This window comes from Salvelinus fontinalis, chromosome 31 (assembly GCF_029448725.1).
Source record: "Salvelinus fontinalis isolate EN_2023a chromosome 31, ASM2944872v1, whole genome shotgun sequence".
Classification (NCBI taxonomy): domain Eukaryota; kingdom Metazoa; phylum Chordata; class Actinopteri; order Salmoniformes; family Salmonidae; genus Salvelinus; species Salvelinus fontinalis.
Genome location: NC_074695.1, coordinates 29,611,211 through 29,628,143, shown reverse-complemented (window position 1 = coordinate 29,628,143; position 16,933 = coordinate 29,611,211). Strand labels below are relative to the sequence as shown.

General features: G+C 41.3%; 1 protein-coding gene and 1 pseudogene across 3 annotated transcripts in view; one reads left to right on the top strand and one right to left on the bottom strand.

Annotated features, from left to right (window-relative positions):
* Positions 1-8,554, top strand: part of LOC129830007 (microphthalmia-associated transcription factor-like) — a 38,681-nt gene extending 30,127 nt beyond the window's left edge. For 2 of the 3 annotated variants that reach the window (XM_055892126.1, XM_055892128.1), the window contains exons 7-10: positions 146-202; positions 346-421; positions 2,117-2,264; positions 2,479-8,554. In XM_055892126.1, coding sequence (XP_055748101.1) covers positions 146-202; positions 346-421; positions 2,117-2,264; positions 2,479-2,901 — 704 coding nt within the window. In that variant the 3' untranslated portion in view covers positions 2,902-8,554. The remainder of the gene's footprint in view (positions 1-145; positions 203-345; positions 422-2,116; positions 2,265-2,478) is intronic. The other variant, XM_055892127.1, reaches the window with a different exon arrangement.
* A 3,024-nt stretch (positions 8,555-11,578) lies between these two features.
* LOC129829301 (2-epi-5-epi-valiolone synthase-like) lies at positions 11,579-13,622 on the bottom strand (annotated as a pseudogene).
* Between the last annotated feature and the right edge of the window lie 3,311 nt (positions 13,623-16,933).

The following is a 16,933-nucleotide window of genomic DNA, read 5'->3' as shown; positions in this document are numbered from 1 at the left end:
GTGGAAATTACACATTTTAAACCTCAAATACACTACAAGTTTTACATTTCCTGCATTGCAAGCATGCTCTCCTGCAAGGGTTATCAAATGAAGATCCCACATCTGTAGTCATTGTCCATACCTAATGCTAACTGCTTTGTTTCAGAAGCAGAGGTCAGGGCAATGGCAAAGGAACGACAGAAGAAGGATAACCATAATTTGAGTGAGTTTTGTTATACAGTAATTATCAGCTATCTAGTAATATCATGTGGGTTGTTTAGATATGCTGTGATATTACCTTTTCATTATTACATTTTGCATGATTAATTGTTTCTTATTGTTCTCTCCTTGTCCTATTTCCTGTAGTTGAGAGAAGACGGAGGTTTAACATCAACGACCGGATCAAAGAACTGGGGACCATGATTCCAAAAACAAATGATCCGTAAGTTGCGTATGCTTACTTGGATTTGAAGTCTTTCTATCAGATACAGCGCAGTCTGGATTTATTGGATCCCTTAATAAAGATGAGCAAAAAAATATATAAAATCAGTAATACAAATACTGAGCAATATTGTATACTCCAAAAATTTGAACAATTATATTATTTAATATTAATACTATTGCTCAGATAACGAGATTTTGTGTAACAAGTAATTAAAACAAATCTAAAAAAGATATGGGTCAAAATGATTGGATCCCCTGTTTTCAATACTCTAGTAAGGGAAAGGGATTCAGTTGTACACCTGAATACATTCAACTAAAATGTGTCTTCCGCATTTAACCCAACCACTCTGAATCAGAGCTGCCATAATCGACATCCACGTCTTCGGTGCCCGGAGAACAGTGGGTTAACTGCCTTGCTCAGGGGCAGAACAACAGATTTTTACCTTGTCAGCTCTGGGATTCATCGGGGATTCAATCCAGCAACCTTTCGGTTACTGGCCCAAAGCTCTAACCACTAGGCTACCTGCCGACCCCTCCCCTTGTAAGGATAATGACAATGAGCCTTTTTCTCAAACGTTTTATGAGATTGGGGAACACACTAGGAGGGATCTTAGACCATTCCTCCATACAGAATCTTTTCAGATCCTTGATATATTTTGTCTGCGCTAATCGATTGCCCTCTTCAAATTCAAACCACACGTTTTCAATATGGTTCTGAGATGGCCATTGCAAAATGTTGATTTCGTTTTTTTCTTTGTGGATTTTGATGTTTACTTGCTGGAATATTCACTTGCGGCCAAGTTTCAGCCTCCTGGAGAGGCAACCAGGTTTTAGGCTAAAATGTCCTGGTCCTTGGCAAAGTTCATAATGTCGTTGACCTTAACAAAGGCCCCAGGACCAGTGGAAGCAAAATAGCCCCATAACATCAACGATCCACCAACATATTTTACAGTAGGGATGAGGAATTTTACTACATATGCATTGTTCTTTCGAAGGCCAAACCCACTGCTGGTGTGTGTGGCCAAAGACCTCTATTTTCGTGTCATATGACCATTGCACTGGTTCCAATCCAAGTGCCAATGACGTTTAGCAAACTCCAGGCGGTGCTATGGTCAGATGACATGAAAATAGAGGTATTTGGTCACGGGTTGGCCTTCGAGGATCTGGAAAGATTCTGTATGGTGAAATGGTCTAAGATCTCTCCCAAAGTGTTCTCCAATCTCATAAAACATTTTATAAAAAGGCTCAGTATTGTTATCCTTCCAAAGGGAGGGTACTGGAGTATTCAAAACAGGGGATCCAATAATGCTGACCCCTATCTTTTAGCATTTTTTTTATTACTTGCTAAATAATATCTCTTTCTCTGAGAAATTCTATTAGTATAAAATAATATATATATATTTTTTAAGCATACAATGTAGCTCAGTATTTGTATTATTTATTTAATACAGTCTTTTTTGCTCATCTTTATCAAAGGATCCAATAATTCCGGACCCCACTGTTCTATCATGGGTCAGACATTGACCCTAGGCTAGAGTTTACGATAATTATAGATCAATGCCTCAGTTTATTTTCAGTGCATCCATATCCTTGAGAATTGTGTGAGTTAGAACTTTGTCAGTGTACTCTAGAATGCTAACAGTTCAGGCTGATAAAATCTTGCTGGCCTGCCGTGCCCCTCTCTGGTCCTCAGGGATATGCGTTGGAACAAAGGCACCATTCTCAAGGCGTCAGTGGACTACATCAGGAAGCTACAGAGGGAGCAGCAGAGGGCCAAAGAGCTGGAGAACAGGCAGAAGAAGCTGGAGCACGACAATAGACACCTGATGCTGCGGATACAGGTACAGCATGGTAGGCCGTGGGGCACTGGGAGAGATAAGGAGCAACTAGCCATGCCTTCAAAATGTCACATACTGTATTAGCCAATCAAAGTAGGGTTGAATTGAGATGAGGCTTTTCTATATTCTGGATGGTATCAGATATGCAGCATGCAGACAGACAATGTTGATAACACTCTCTTTCCTTTCTCTTTCTCCCTCCCTTGATGGGGTTCAGGAGTTGGAGATGCAAGCTCGTGCCCATGGTCTGACTACAGACACATCTGTCCTCTGCTCAGCTGAGCTCTCAGCCCGAGGCATCAAGCAGGAGCCAGCCCTGGGAGACTGCCACCAGGATCTGTACCATGTCCACCCCCAGCACCAACACCACCCAGCCTGCACTCCAGACCAGGTTCAGTACACCACCTTGGAGCTCAACGATGGAGCATCTCCCTACACCAAGGGCCATAGGGGAATCTCAGGTGACCAGGGGTCTTACGGCAGTCATCCTAAGGGGGCCTTGATGGACATCCTGATGGATGACACCTTGTCCCCTGTGGGAGGGGGAGACCCCCTGCTTTCCTCTGTCTCGCCCGGGGCTTCTAAGGACAGCAGCTGCTCAGGCAGCAAAAGCATGGAAGAGAACGACCAGAGCTGTTAGCACTCACTGCTGCCCACTCCACTCACCTGCATCTTTATCTCCACCCCTTCAACCTGTTCTATGTTGTGTTGTGTTGAGGCCTCCTCAGACATCTCCCGTCAGTAGCTAACTTCAGCCAACTGCTGGTTAGTTAATTAGTTAGTTTGTTTTCAGGTGTTTACACATATTACATTTTTCATAGTTATTTTTTTGTTTTGTTTATTATATGGTATCATTGGGTTCTGAAGCGGCCAAACTGAATTTTGTTCAGTTTCTCTTATGTATTGATCATAAATTACTTTTTAATAGTTCATTTTAATAGATCATGCTCTGATTTTATCAATACTTTTATGACAATGAGTCAGGGAGCGATATCTCACACATACTGTACCTGTGTATAGTCATCATGGTATAGGGCATGCTTATAATAGTTATAAAACCCTGATTGATCAGCTTATTGCTTTAAACAAAAATGCAATTCCCTCGAAGTGAAAGCTAAAAATGGTGGTTTAATATATTGTTGGTGTGTTACACAGTCACACTACTTGCTTTATAGCATGTCTATTCAGCGCAATATGACAGAAGCGATAATACATTATTTTGATTACTTTTGTTTGTGCTTTACTTTTGTGCTTTTAAACTTGAATGAGATGATGTCTTAGTCAGGAGATTTGTAAACATTTCACATATAGCACAGAACATAATGTCAGTCTACCAATATTGGTAGAAATGCAACATTGATTTCCATACAGGCACATTTGGTTTATGAAGATATTTATGCTAATAATATTGATATGTATTGCAGCAAATACTCACTAAGAAGTGTATCTCTTAGGAAGAAAAATACATTTTGTTTTTAACTTGTCCATTTTCTAAATTATTATTGTTTTGTTGTACACTTATTAGGATTTGCCTGTCCATCCATTTCGTGTTTTAGAGATATTCAGGATATTTTTTTCAATTATGTGAATGTTTATATTGCTAGGAATATAAGGAGATGTACATGTAGAAAATTGTTTAAACACTGGAATGACGTCCATAAATTGATTTTTTTTTAAAATATATATTTACTAACGATTATATTTAGGTTTTTCAAATTATTGATTGTAGTTAAAACTATAAGCTGTACTGTTAATGTATATTTCTGCTGTTTAACAACTGTAGGAAAGTACTCAAATATGCCTTTGATAATAACTATCTACTGTACATTACACCACTGTCTTGAGAACATGGTTACAGTGCACCCTCAAGTCTGTGGAACTATGCAATGATTACAGTCGTGCCTGTTTTACCCAGAAGACATTAGACACATTAGGCTGGTCATATAATATGTTGTAATGATTAGTAAGAAGCACCTAGCAGAATGATTTACATTGAAGTGAAGTGCCTTACTGTTAGTTTTTTGTTTTCCACAGATCTAGGAGGACTACTAGACACTGGTTTGTTGTTGTTGTTTCTGGTGTTTGGTGCTTCATGTATGAAGTGTTGAGCTGCAAGGTCCCTACGGGAAGCAGTACGGAAGGGCCTTTTGTCAGACAGAGTAGAAAACCATGTTATGGGCCTCCAAATGTCTCTCTAGGCCATCCATTTTGTTTGGGATGTTTTGGATGCTAGAGTTCTGTTATGAGGTCAGAATTCCACTCGGAGGGCAATAATCAAAACATTGCTTTACTGAATTCTCAGCTTCTTTTTTGAGACCAATTCTTTTTCTGAATGTAACGTAACTCAGTGTTGACTGCCAAAATGTGTTGCCAAAATCAAAGTGAAGTCTAAAATATGCAAAGAAGGAATTAACGTTGTTATTTTTTGATGTTGTACTTTTGTGTACGGATGTTTCTTCTTTATTTCTAGAGCAATAATTTAAGAATAATGGCTATTAGGCTGCACGTAAAGCTAAGCACAAAGTAGTCCATGCACTTATAGGCGCATTCTCTGCAGTACAAATCCACTGCAGAATGGCCCTCATGGTCAAACTGCACCCAGGTCTGTCTGGTAATATCTAGACACAGGCCTGTCATTCACTCACTGTCCTTTGACTGAACCCAGATCAGCATATAATTTCCCTAGACAATGTCACCCTCTTGTGTTGATGACACCACTATGCACCAAGATTGGTGTTTTCAACCATAGAACTTAAATGCATAGAACTAACATTTCCATTTAAAGCAATGGTGACAGTTGACTGATGCCCATTACTAAACATATTGATCGGTCCGCTTGTTACCATGGCACAGTTTGGGTATACCACTAACATTTCAAAGAGCCATGTTTGTTCACACATTGAACACTCCAGGCTGACAGGTCTATTAATTGTATTTACATGGTTCAGATAGACGCCTCTGCTGCCAGGGGAGATGGAGGTAGTGATGGTCATACACTGGTTGGGGATGGATCAGTGATGTTAAGGCCATTCATTGGAACTGAGTGTGGAAAATAGTTTTTGACAAACATTAAAGTCAATTAAATATTTTTACTTGTGTTATTGCAGGAGTATTTTTCGTTCTATGATTTATTTTTATCAAAGTATTTCACTAATTGTCTCTGAACACTAATGATGGCTAAATAATATGAGAATATATAATGTTCAAAGACACTCCAATATAATTAATGATAATATTTTATTGGTAGACTTCCAGGGCTCTATTCAATCCTCATTGCGGAAGTTCAGCTGTACAGCGTGATTGAAATTTAAAGGTTATGTTCCCGCATTAGCAGAGACTGCATTCACGGGTAAACGCTGCATATGTCGGCTCAATAGGAAATGACCTTTACATTTCTGTCACGGAATCTGTAACACTTCAGTTTAGTAGATTAAATAAAGCCCCAAGTAAATGTGTGTTGACTGAAACATATTGAATATGAAACACAGTATTTCTTCTTCACCCGCTCATCATGGCATGAATATTATCTCCAGCCTTCAAGAAGAACCAAGTTCATCACACAGACACCTACTAAAGCAGCACCGGCCCCTCGAGATTCTGAGCCAGCCTGGCAGGGTTGGTCCTGCAAAGCCAAAGCCCGCTGATGGGAGAGCATAATATGCAAGGAAATTCTCAAAGCTCCTAATTAGAACATTGACAACCTTTTACCTAGCCGATGGGGATTCCGGTGGGGTGCCCCCACCCAGGTAGTGGCAGCGCTGGCATGAAGAGCTGCAGTAACCCATGGGGAGGGGGTCATACTCGGACAATCAGAGAGGGGGCATATTATTGTGGCCCTGGTAGCACAAAATAATCAAAGGTCTGACTGCACAGAGATGCATGGAAAATGGTCACAACAGGGGACCAGTGTGTGTGTGTGTTTCAGAGGAAGGGGGTGTATCTGATCTCCATGTGTATCTGATCTCCATCACCTAGGACTTAACAATAGTTAATGAAATCTCCTAATCTTTTTTTGGGCTAAATTTTGCATGCCTTCTCAAACAGCTGCAACTGTATATGCATTCGTAAAACAAGTCCTTTCTTGAGTTGGGCTCAGGGATGGAACAACTGTTGAGCGTCTGAGCTTATGGTAGTTTATGGGGAAAAGGGGTTGAGTGTGTGTGTATGAATGTGTGTGTGTATGTATCCCACATCTGTTGCTAAGGGGTAATGATGTTAGGGACAATATAGGATGAATCACAATAAATGTGGGCTAAAATAATAATTGCTTACCAAAAATATTATTTTTGTAATGGCAATCCTGGTTATAGGTACTAATCCTTTGCATGAACAGCCTACATTATCACGCATATTATTTGTTCATTATGGAAATTAAGATATGCAGGATTTTTAATATACAGTGCATTTCGGAAAGTATTCAGACCCCTTGACTCTTTCCACATTTTGTTACGTTACAGCCTTATTCAATTGTTTTGTTTTATCAATCTACACACATTACCCCATAATGACGAAGCGAAAAACTGTTTAGACATTTTTGCAAATTTATAAACAATCCAAAACTGAAATCTCACATTTACATAAGTATTCAAACCCTTTACTCAGTACTTTGTTGAAGCACCGTTGGCAGTGATTCCAGCGTCGAGTCTTCTTGGGTATGACGCTACAAGCTTGGCACACTTGTATTTGGGGAGTTTCTCCCATTCTTCTCTGCAGATCCTCTCAAGTTCTGTCAGGTTAGATGGGGAGTGTCGCTGCACCACTATTTTCTGGCCTCTACAGAGATATTCGACCGCGTTCAAGTCTGGGCTCTGGCTGGGCCACTCGAGGACATTCAGAGACTTGCTATGAAGCCACTCCTGTGTTGTCTTGGCTGTGTGCTTAGGGTCGTTGTCCTATTGGAAGGTAAACTTTCGCCCCAGTCTGAGGTCCTGAGCGCTCCGGTGCAGGTTTTCATCAAGGATCTCTCGGTACTTTGCTACGTTAATCTTTCCCTCGATCCTGACTAGTCTCCCAGTCCCTGCCACTGAAAAACATCCCCACAGCATGATGCTGTCACCACCATGCTTTACCGTAGGTATGGTGCCAGGTTTCCTCCAGACGTGACGCTTGGCATTCAGGCCAAAGAGTTCAATCTTGGTTTCATCAGACCAGAGAATCTTGTTTCTCATGGTCTGAGAGTCCTTTAGATGCCTTTTGGCAAACTCCAAGCAGGCTGTCATGTGCCTTTTACTGAGGAGTGGCTTCCGTCTGGCCACTCTACCAAAAAGACCTGATTGGTGGAGTGCTGCAGAGATGGTTGTCCTTCTGGAAGGTTCTCCCATCTCCACAGAGGAACTCCGCAGCTCTGTCAGAATGACCATCAGGTTTTTGGTCAGCTCCCTGACCAAGGCCCTTCTCCCCCGATTGCTCAGTTTGGCCAGGCGGCCAGCTCTAGGAAGAGTCTTGGTGGTTCCAAACTTCTTCCGTTTAAGAATGATGGAGGCCACTTTGTTCTTGGGGACCTTCAATGCTGCAGAACATTTTTTTGGTACCCTTCCCCAAATCTGTGCCTCGACACAATCCTGTCTCGGAGCTCTACGGACAATTCCTTTGACCTCATATCTTGGTTTTTGCTCTGACATGCACTGTCAACTGTGGGACCTTAAATGGACAGGTGTGTGCCAAATCATGTCCAATCAATTTAATTTACCACAGGTGGACTCCAATCAAGTTCGTGTCTCATAGTGAAGGGTCTGAAAGCTTATGTCAATAAGGTATTTCTGTTTTTTACTTCTAATAAATTTGCAAACATTTCTACAAACTTGTTTTCACTTTGTCATTGTGGGGTATTGTGTGTAGATTGATGAGGATTCTTAAAAAAAAAATCTATTTCAGAATAAGGCTGTAACGTAACAAATTTTTGAAAAAGTCAAGGATTCTGAATACTTTTGAATGCACTGTATATACAGAACCAGTCAAAAGTTTGGACACACTGTCACGCCCTGACCTTAGAGAGCTTTTTATGTCTCTATTTTGGGTTTGGTCAGGGTGTGATTTGGGTGGGCATTCTATGTTCTATTTTCTATGTTTTTGTATTTCTTTGTTTTGGCCGGGTATGGTTCTAAAATCAGGGACAGCTGTCTATCGTTGTCTCTGATTGGGAACCATACTTAGGTATCCCTATTTCCCTCCTTTCTTTGTGGGAAGTTGTCTTTGTTTGTGGCACTATATGCCCTTAAGCTTCACAGTCGTTTTGGTATTGTTTATTGTTTTGTCGGCGTCATTCTAAATAAAAGGAATATGTACGCTCACCACACTGCACCTTGGTCCAGTTCTTTCGACGGCCGTGACACACACCTACTCATTCAAGGGTTTTTCTATATTTTTACTTTTTTCTACATTGTAAAATAATAGTGAAGACATCAAAACTATGAAATAACACATATGGAATCATGTAGTAACCAAAAAAAGTGTTAAACAAATCCAAATATATTTGAGATACTTCAAAGTAGCCACTCTTTGCCTTGAAGACAACTTTGCACACGCTTGGCATTCTCTCAACCAGTTTCATGAGGTATTCACCTGGAATGCATTTCAATTAACAGGTGTTCTTTGTTAAAAGTTAATTTGTGTTATTTCTTTCCTTAATGTGTTTGAGCCAATCAGTTGTGTTGTGACAAGTTAGGGATGGTATACAGAAGATGGCCCTATTTGGTAAAAGACCAAGTCCATATTATGGCAAGAACAGTTTAAATAAGCAAAGAGACACGACAGTCCATCATTACTTTAAGACATGAAGGTCAGACAATTATGACATGAAGGTCAAACATTTCAAGAATTTCTTCAAGTGCAGTCACAAAAACCATCAAGCACTGAAACTGGCTGTCATGAGGACCGCCACAGGAAAGGAAGACCCAGAGTTACCTCTGCTGCAGAGAATAAGTTAATTAGAGTTACCAGCCTCAGAAATTGCAGCCCAAAGAAATGCTTCACAGAGACACATCTCAAAATAAAATGTTCAGAAGAGAATGCGTGAATCAGGTCTTCATGGTCGAATTGCTGCAAAGAAACCATTACTAAAAGACACCAATAAGAAGAGACTTGCTTGGGCCAAGAAACACCGGTGGAGATCTGTCCTTTGGTCTGATGAGTCCAAATTTGAGATTTTTGGTTCCAACCGCAGTGTCTTTGTGAGACGCAGAGCAGGTGAACAGATGATCTCCACATGTGTGGTTCCCACCGTGAAGCATGGAAGAGGAGGTGTGATGGTGTGGGGGTGCTTTGCTGGCGACTCTGTCTGTGATTTATTTAGAATTCAAGGCACACTTGGCTACCACCAGCATGGCTACCACTGCATTCTGCAGCGATACGCCATCCCGTCTGGTTTGCACTTAGTCGGACTATCATTCGTTTTTCAACAGGACAATGACCCAACACACCTCCAGGCTATGTAAGGGCTATTTGACCAAGAAGGAGTTTGATGGAGTGATGCATCAGATGACCTGGCCTCCACAAGAATATAAAATATAAAATATATTTTGATTTGTTTAACACTTTTTTGGTTACTACATGATTCCATGTGTGTTATTTCATAGTTTTGATGTCTTCACTATTATTGTACAAAGTAGAAAATAGCACAAATAAAGAAAAACCCTTGAATGAATTGGTGTGTCCAAACTTTTGAAAGGTACTGTATATGTAAATATATATATATACACTGCTCAAAAAAATAAAGGGAACACTTAAACAACACAATGTAACTCCAAGTCAATCACACTTCTGTGAAATCAAACTGTCCACTTAGGAAGCAACACTGATTGACAATAAATTGCACATGCTGTTGTGCAAATGGAATAGACAAAAGGTGGAAATTACCAAAGTACGTTCATCTCGAGGAGACAGAACACATCTCCTTCCTGAGCAGTATGACGGCTGCGTGGACCCATGGTGTTTAAACGTGCGTACTATTGTTTGTTGAGATGGACGTGGTACCTTCAGGTGTTTGGAAATTGCTCCCAAGGATGAACCAGAATTGTGAAGGTCTACAATTTTTTTTCTGAGGTCTTGGCAGATTTCTTTTGATTTTCCCATGATGTCAAGCAAAGAGGCGCTGAGTTTGAAGGTAGGCCTTGAAATACATCCACAGGTACACCTCCAATTCACTCAAATGATGTCAATTAGGCTATCAGAAGCTTATAAAGCCATGACATAATTTTCTGGAATTTTCCATGCTGTTTAAATGCACAGTCAACTTAGTGTATGTAAACTTCTGACCCACTGGAATTGTGATACAGTGAATTATAAGTGAAATAATCTGTCTGTAAACAATTGTTGGAAAAATTACTTGTGTCATGCATAAAGTAGATCCTAACCAACTTGCCAAAACTATAGTTTGTTAACAAGAAATGTGTGAAGTGGTTGAAAAACGAGTTTTAATGACTCCAACCTAAGTGTATGTAAACTTCCGACTTCAACTGTATATAGTTACAAAAAAATATATGGGAGATTGGAAATGATGCAGACAATTACATTGATGGAAGCTACAATCTATCTACAATATTAAAGCTGATCAATATTATAAATCACAGCTGCTCTTGAAAGCCTGACACAGAATATCATCACCGATGTCATGGAAGATTTCTGTAGAGATGAGACTGTACAGTAAATGTGGTTGTGTAGCGGATGTACTGTAAGATTGCTTGCTTAGCGAGAACCACTTCCTCCTAATTCGCTCAAACACAGGACCTCTGCCTTGCTAGCACATGTAACTACCCTCCCGAAGCGTATTACCAGTCGCGCCACAGGGAAAGCTAGGGAAAGCGAGCTATTCAGTGACACAAGTGGGGACACTTTAGACCGAAGAGTGAGTTTCACACATCCCCATGTGCTACATTCACCCCTCAAACTTACTCAACAGCGACCCCAGTGTTGAGCTGAGCGCAACTGCAGATCCAGGTCACGGCACCATCTGTAACGGATGTCACGTTGCTTGCTTAGCGAGTACCACTTCCTACTGATTCAGCTCACCCAGAGGCTCGAACCCAGGACCTCTGTCTTGCTAGCACACTTGACTGTCCTCCTGAAGCGTCTTACCAGTCGGGCCACACAAAAGGCTATCTATTCTGTGACAAAAGTAGGAACACTTCAGTCTGAGGATTGAGTTTCACACATCCCCATCGGATACATTTACTTGTTTTGGAAATTCCAAAACTCATACTGTATGGAATGTCTAGGAATGTTCTAATTTAAAATGTAGTGGGTGCGTGTTGGTGGCAGGGAAGTCAGGCGCAGGAGAACGAACTTGGTATAAACGGAGTCGTTTAATAAGTGCTCATAAAACAAAAAAAAGTATATATATACAAAAAATGATAAAAGTGGGTACAAAACCCATCGCACACCGACACGTGACTTGCACAATACATACAATCAAACAGTCTCCGACAAGGACATGAGGGGAAGCAGACGGTTAAATACACAACATGTAATTGATGGGATTGGAACTAGGTGTGAAGGAAGACAAGACAAAACCAATGGAAAATTAAAAATGGATCAGTGATGTCTAGAAGACCGGTGATGTCGACCGCCGAACACCGCCCGAACAAGGAGAGGGACCGACTTCGACTGAAGCCGTGACATAAAAGGACAGTTCGATGGTGTTCTTAAAGCATCAATCACCATTTGAGACAATAACAAAGTGGGCTACCCACTCCTATTTTGGTAAAAAGCTGAGGGATGGGGTGGGAGAAATGTAACCACTCTCAAATTCATAGAGGAAGCTATTGTTGCAAGGACAGACCATCGATGACATTACAATTATTGATATAACCATGTTTTGAGGCTGTTTGTTTACATCTATTTTGTTTACAAAAATAGGAGTAAAACAAACTTATATTTTGGGTTCTGATGGGGTAAGACAGTTGAACTTAGCTCATGAGGCATTTATAAGATATATTCTTCAATAATCAAAGGAAAGATGTCCAGACCTGCACAGCACAGTCCTGTGTGAAGAGGCATCTTCAGGGACCCTGCAGAGGGTTTCAGACGTTCACTCAGAGACTTCTGCACCAGTGCCAGAGTGCAGTCCTGGTGCCACACAGGCAGCTCCATCATGCAGCGGGTGATCCGGGCCTTCTCCTCTTCCATCTGGAGCCCTTTATGGTGGGCCACGTACACCATGAAGAACATGTCGATGTTCACGCCTCCCCGTGGAGTAGCACAGTCAGCACTTTCTGCAAAGAAGGTCAAGTTATACTGCATGCATATTTCTTCACTTGTCAAAAATATATCTGAGCATTCACACCTTCCCTGATGCCATTTTCTCCATCCTTTCATATCCATTCCATATTAACTCAGTGATAAACTTAAATGTATAAATGTAACTCCCCAGCTTGTTCTTTCCATTGACAAAGTTGACTCCAGTTTTAGCCCCCACACTGGAATCAATGTAGAAGAGCAGGGTGGTCGGGACACGGATATAGGGGGTTCGTCTCCGGTAGAAAGAAACAGCTAGGCCCACCACATCCAGGCACACCCCTGCTCCAATAGCAATGAGGGGCTCAGAGCGCCTGTCTATGCCAAACTTGTGGACCTCCTCCAGAATCCTGGTCATGTGCTCCATGGACTTATTGTCCTAGGTAGAGTGCAGTGGGAGGATCCTATAGAGAACATTTCTGGCATCAAGTACCTGGTGACCTGGGAGCCATAGAGCTGATTGACTGTCTCATCAATGACAATGAAGCCGTTGATGTGCTTGGTGTTGCTTCTCATCGCCTTGAGCTCCTCCTGGTCCTCTATATGACCACACAGCAGTGGGTCGTTCCCATCATCCAGCAGGTTGTGGCATTGGATCACTCTGTAGGTGAACACAATGGGGCTGACCACTGTCCAGGACATATTGAGATGCTCTGGATGCTGAGGAGCCAGCAGAAATGGTAAGTAATCACAAAAACAGTCAGAGAGTGGCACGTCTGAATGGTAACAGAATTGCTATCAGTTACAACCCATGGATTTATAAAGCTTTACTATTTTTGCCAGGCTTGTCTATAAATACTTAACATCTCAAATCTTTAATAATGAAAACAATATTATGAAAATTACACCGTCAACAAGAACAGTAGTCTCCTATTAAAGTTGGGATGCAAAGTAGAAGTGTACAGACCAAATTGAAAGTGTTAAACCGCTTTTCCAGTATACTGGTCTACTGTACACCTCCAGAACCACATGCTGAAATGGCAGCTGCACCCAAAATAGAAAGAGATTGTTTTCCAGTAAATACGTCACCGCTCTATTAAAAACACTGCTGACCCACATTTAGTCAACAAAAAATTATGCATCTCATAAGATTAAAATAGGCCCTGTTCTAAAATAACTAATATAGTTTAAATGAACACTAATCAAATGTATTAAATAATTTATTGTTTCCTAAGATTTGGAAACAGAGGTATACTGCCCTTTTTTACACTGCTGTTCAGCTAGATCATAATTTTGGCATGCTTATGACTAGATGTGATAAATCCTTCAACTTGTTCCACAAGAAAAAGACAACATGTAAATGATACTCACATTTTAGCAGCTGACAACTGACAGCAGCTGAGACTGTGCACCAGTCTGTCTGTTCCATGCCCAGTTCACTTGCACCAGACTGAACTCTGTTTGTTGGCTCGTACCACTATCAGACTCATCATGTCAGTGCACGCCGTCATTTACTGAATGGGACACAGTTGGCTCTGTCATTTTGGAAGGATATGTACTGCGTCCCAAACTCCTAGACTGGGCTTCTGTGTCTGTCATCACTCTTTTACCAGAGTGCAGTCCGGTATCCACCTTTCTCCTGTAGTGTGCACTCAGTTACTCCTCCCTCTGTATTTGTATTTTATTGCCAAGGCAACTACTACTCTTGTTGGGGTCCAGCAATACTAAGGCAATGTACATACAGTTAAAACATGCTCAACGGGTGACATGTCTAGTGAGTATGTAGGCCATGGAAGAACTGGGACACTTTCAGCTTCCAGAAATTGTGTACAGATCCTTGCGACATGGGGCCGTGCTTTGTCATGTGGAAACATGAGGTGATGGCGGCAGATTAATGGCTCGACAATGGGCCTCAGGATCTCGTCACAGTATCTATGTGCATTGAAAATGCCATCAATAAAATGCAATTGTGTTCGTCGCCCGTAGCTTACGCCTGCCCATACCGTATCCCCACAGCCAGCCTGTGGCACTCAGTTCATAACAATGACATCAGCAAACCGCTCGCCCTGCGGTTGTAAGGCTGGTTGGACATACTGCCAAATTCTCTAAAATGACGGCTTATGGTAGAGAAATTAACATTCAATTATGTGGCAACAGCTCTGGTGGACATTCCTGCAGTCAGCATGCCAATTGCACGCTTCGTCTAAACTTGAGACATCCGTGGCATTGTGTTGTGTGACAAAACTGCATATTTTAGTGGCCTTTTATTGTCCCCAGCACAAGCTTCTTGATATGCCACACCTGTCAGGTGGATTGATTATCTTGGCAAAGGAGAAACGTTAACTAACAGGGATCTAAATACATTTGTACACACAATTTGAGAGAAATAAGCTTTCTGTGCGCATGGAACATTTCTGGGATCTTTTATTTCAGCTCATGAAATAAGGGACCAACACTTTACATGTTGCATTTATATTTTTGTTCAGTGTCATTTGTATTGGGTATGGGGGCCATTGGCTCAACTTACCCCAAGGTAAACATTTTTAAAACAGAGTCTGGTGCTCTCTAATGTGTGGATAGGCCACTAGGAGTAAACGGATACCGTTCTGCACTCTGGTAAAATAGTGATGACAGACACAGAAGCCCAGTCTAGGAGTTAAATGATGAAACAGAGCATACATGTGCTATTTGGTCAAAAATGGAGAAACATCCCTGCAAATGGAAATGGTCTGATCTCAACGAAAGCCAACCAAACTGAGAAATAAGTTTAGTTTTTATACTAACAAGTGGTTGTGTAACAGTTTTAACTTTAGTCCGTCCCCTCGCCCCGACCCGGGCGCGAAACAGGGACCCTCTGCACACAGACAACAGTCACCCACGAAGCATCGTTACCCATCGCTCCACAAAAGCCGCGGCCCTTGCAGAGCAAGGGGAACCACTACTTCAAGGTCTCAGAGCAAGTGGCGTCACCGATTGAAAGGCTATTAGCGCGCACCACCGCTAACTAGCTAGCCATTTCACATCCGTTACACTCACCCCCCGTTCGACCTCCTCCTTTTCCGCAGCAACCAGTGATCCGGGTCAACAGCATCAATGTAACAGTTTAACTTTATGGCGTCCCCTCGTCCCGATGCGAACCAGGGACCCTCTGCACACATCAACAACAGTCACCCACGAAGCGCCGTTACCCATCGCTCCACAAAGGCCGCGGCCCTTGCAGAGCAAGGGGAACCACTACTTCAAGGTCTCAGAGCAAGTGACGTCACCAATTGAAAGGCTATTAGCGCGCACCACCGCTAACTAGCTAGCCATTTTACATCCGTTAAAGTTGCCATGGTGAATAATTCAATAATAATTGGTAGAACACATGAAAGGAAACATCAAAAGAGTTTACCAGAATCTCTAAATGAAAATACTGGTAAATCAATAAAATGTCAATTGTAGATCTAATTAAATTTAAAGGATACTAAATTAATATCTAAGGGGCTTTTATACAATTTTGACTACATTAGTCCACACCGCTACAGGGATGCACTTTCATGCTAGCTTTAGGACTTTATATTGTAGCTTAGAGACCCCAACTGATGTATAAAGCAATCTTAAAATGATCTACTTTAGTTTAGATACTGTACAAGCATCATAAAACCTAGAACACAAATGAATTTGCCTTTGTGAAAAATATTTTTTTTTAACCTAAATTACTTACCACTTTTTCCATGTAGTTTCTTCCTTCACAGACTCCAGGAAATGATGAACTCTTCCTAAATATTTGGTGACACGATTAATTTCATGTATGGTTTCTTAGAAATAAGGGGTGGCTCAACGAACAATTTGGCTCAACTTACCCCACTCTCCCCTACAGAATACAAGTCTGCAGCAGTCAAGGTAGAATGGGACCACATTTGCTTAAGCACTCTTGCAATGGAGATAAATTCCCCACTATGATACTTGGCTCTACCATTAACCAGTAAATACAAAGATGACCCTAACCAGAAAAATAGAAGATAACCAATTTTTAAAAACAAAGCTTTTTCTCTCAAGATTCAGTTATTAAAAATGTTTGATAAGATTACCACATGCCCATGCAACCTAATAATATAACCTGTGCCTATATAATATTTGCAGATCATATTCCATTCCTTTCACGTATGCATATTTATGGTAAGATACTTATTCTTAATTAAAAATCAAATTGACTTTCCCTGAAACAAAACTTCACAAAGGATAACAAGAAAATTATTTATTGTCCACAAAGGGACAGAACCATCCAATCCTTGTAAAGCTGCTGGATCCTCCTGTGTGGATGAAGCGCAGCTTGGATCGCAGTGCTCTGTAAACGTGCAGGACAGGACACACCCCCATCTGGATCCAAGCCATAGCCAACCAGACAGCGCAAAAAGTTTTGGCAGGAGGAGTTTTTGTCAATTGTAAGTATATTTTATCATTCTGACGACCTCAGTCTATTCAGTCAGATAGGCTATCACGGTATGAGCCTATATAGA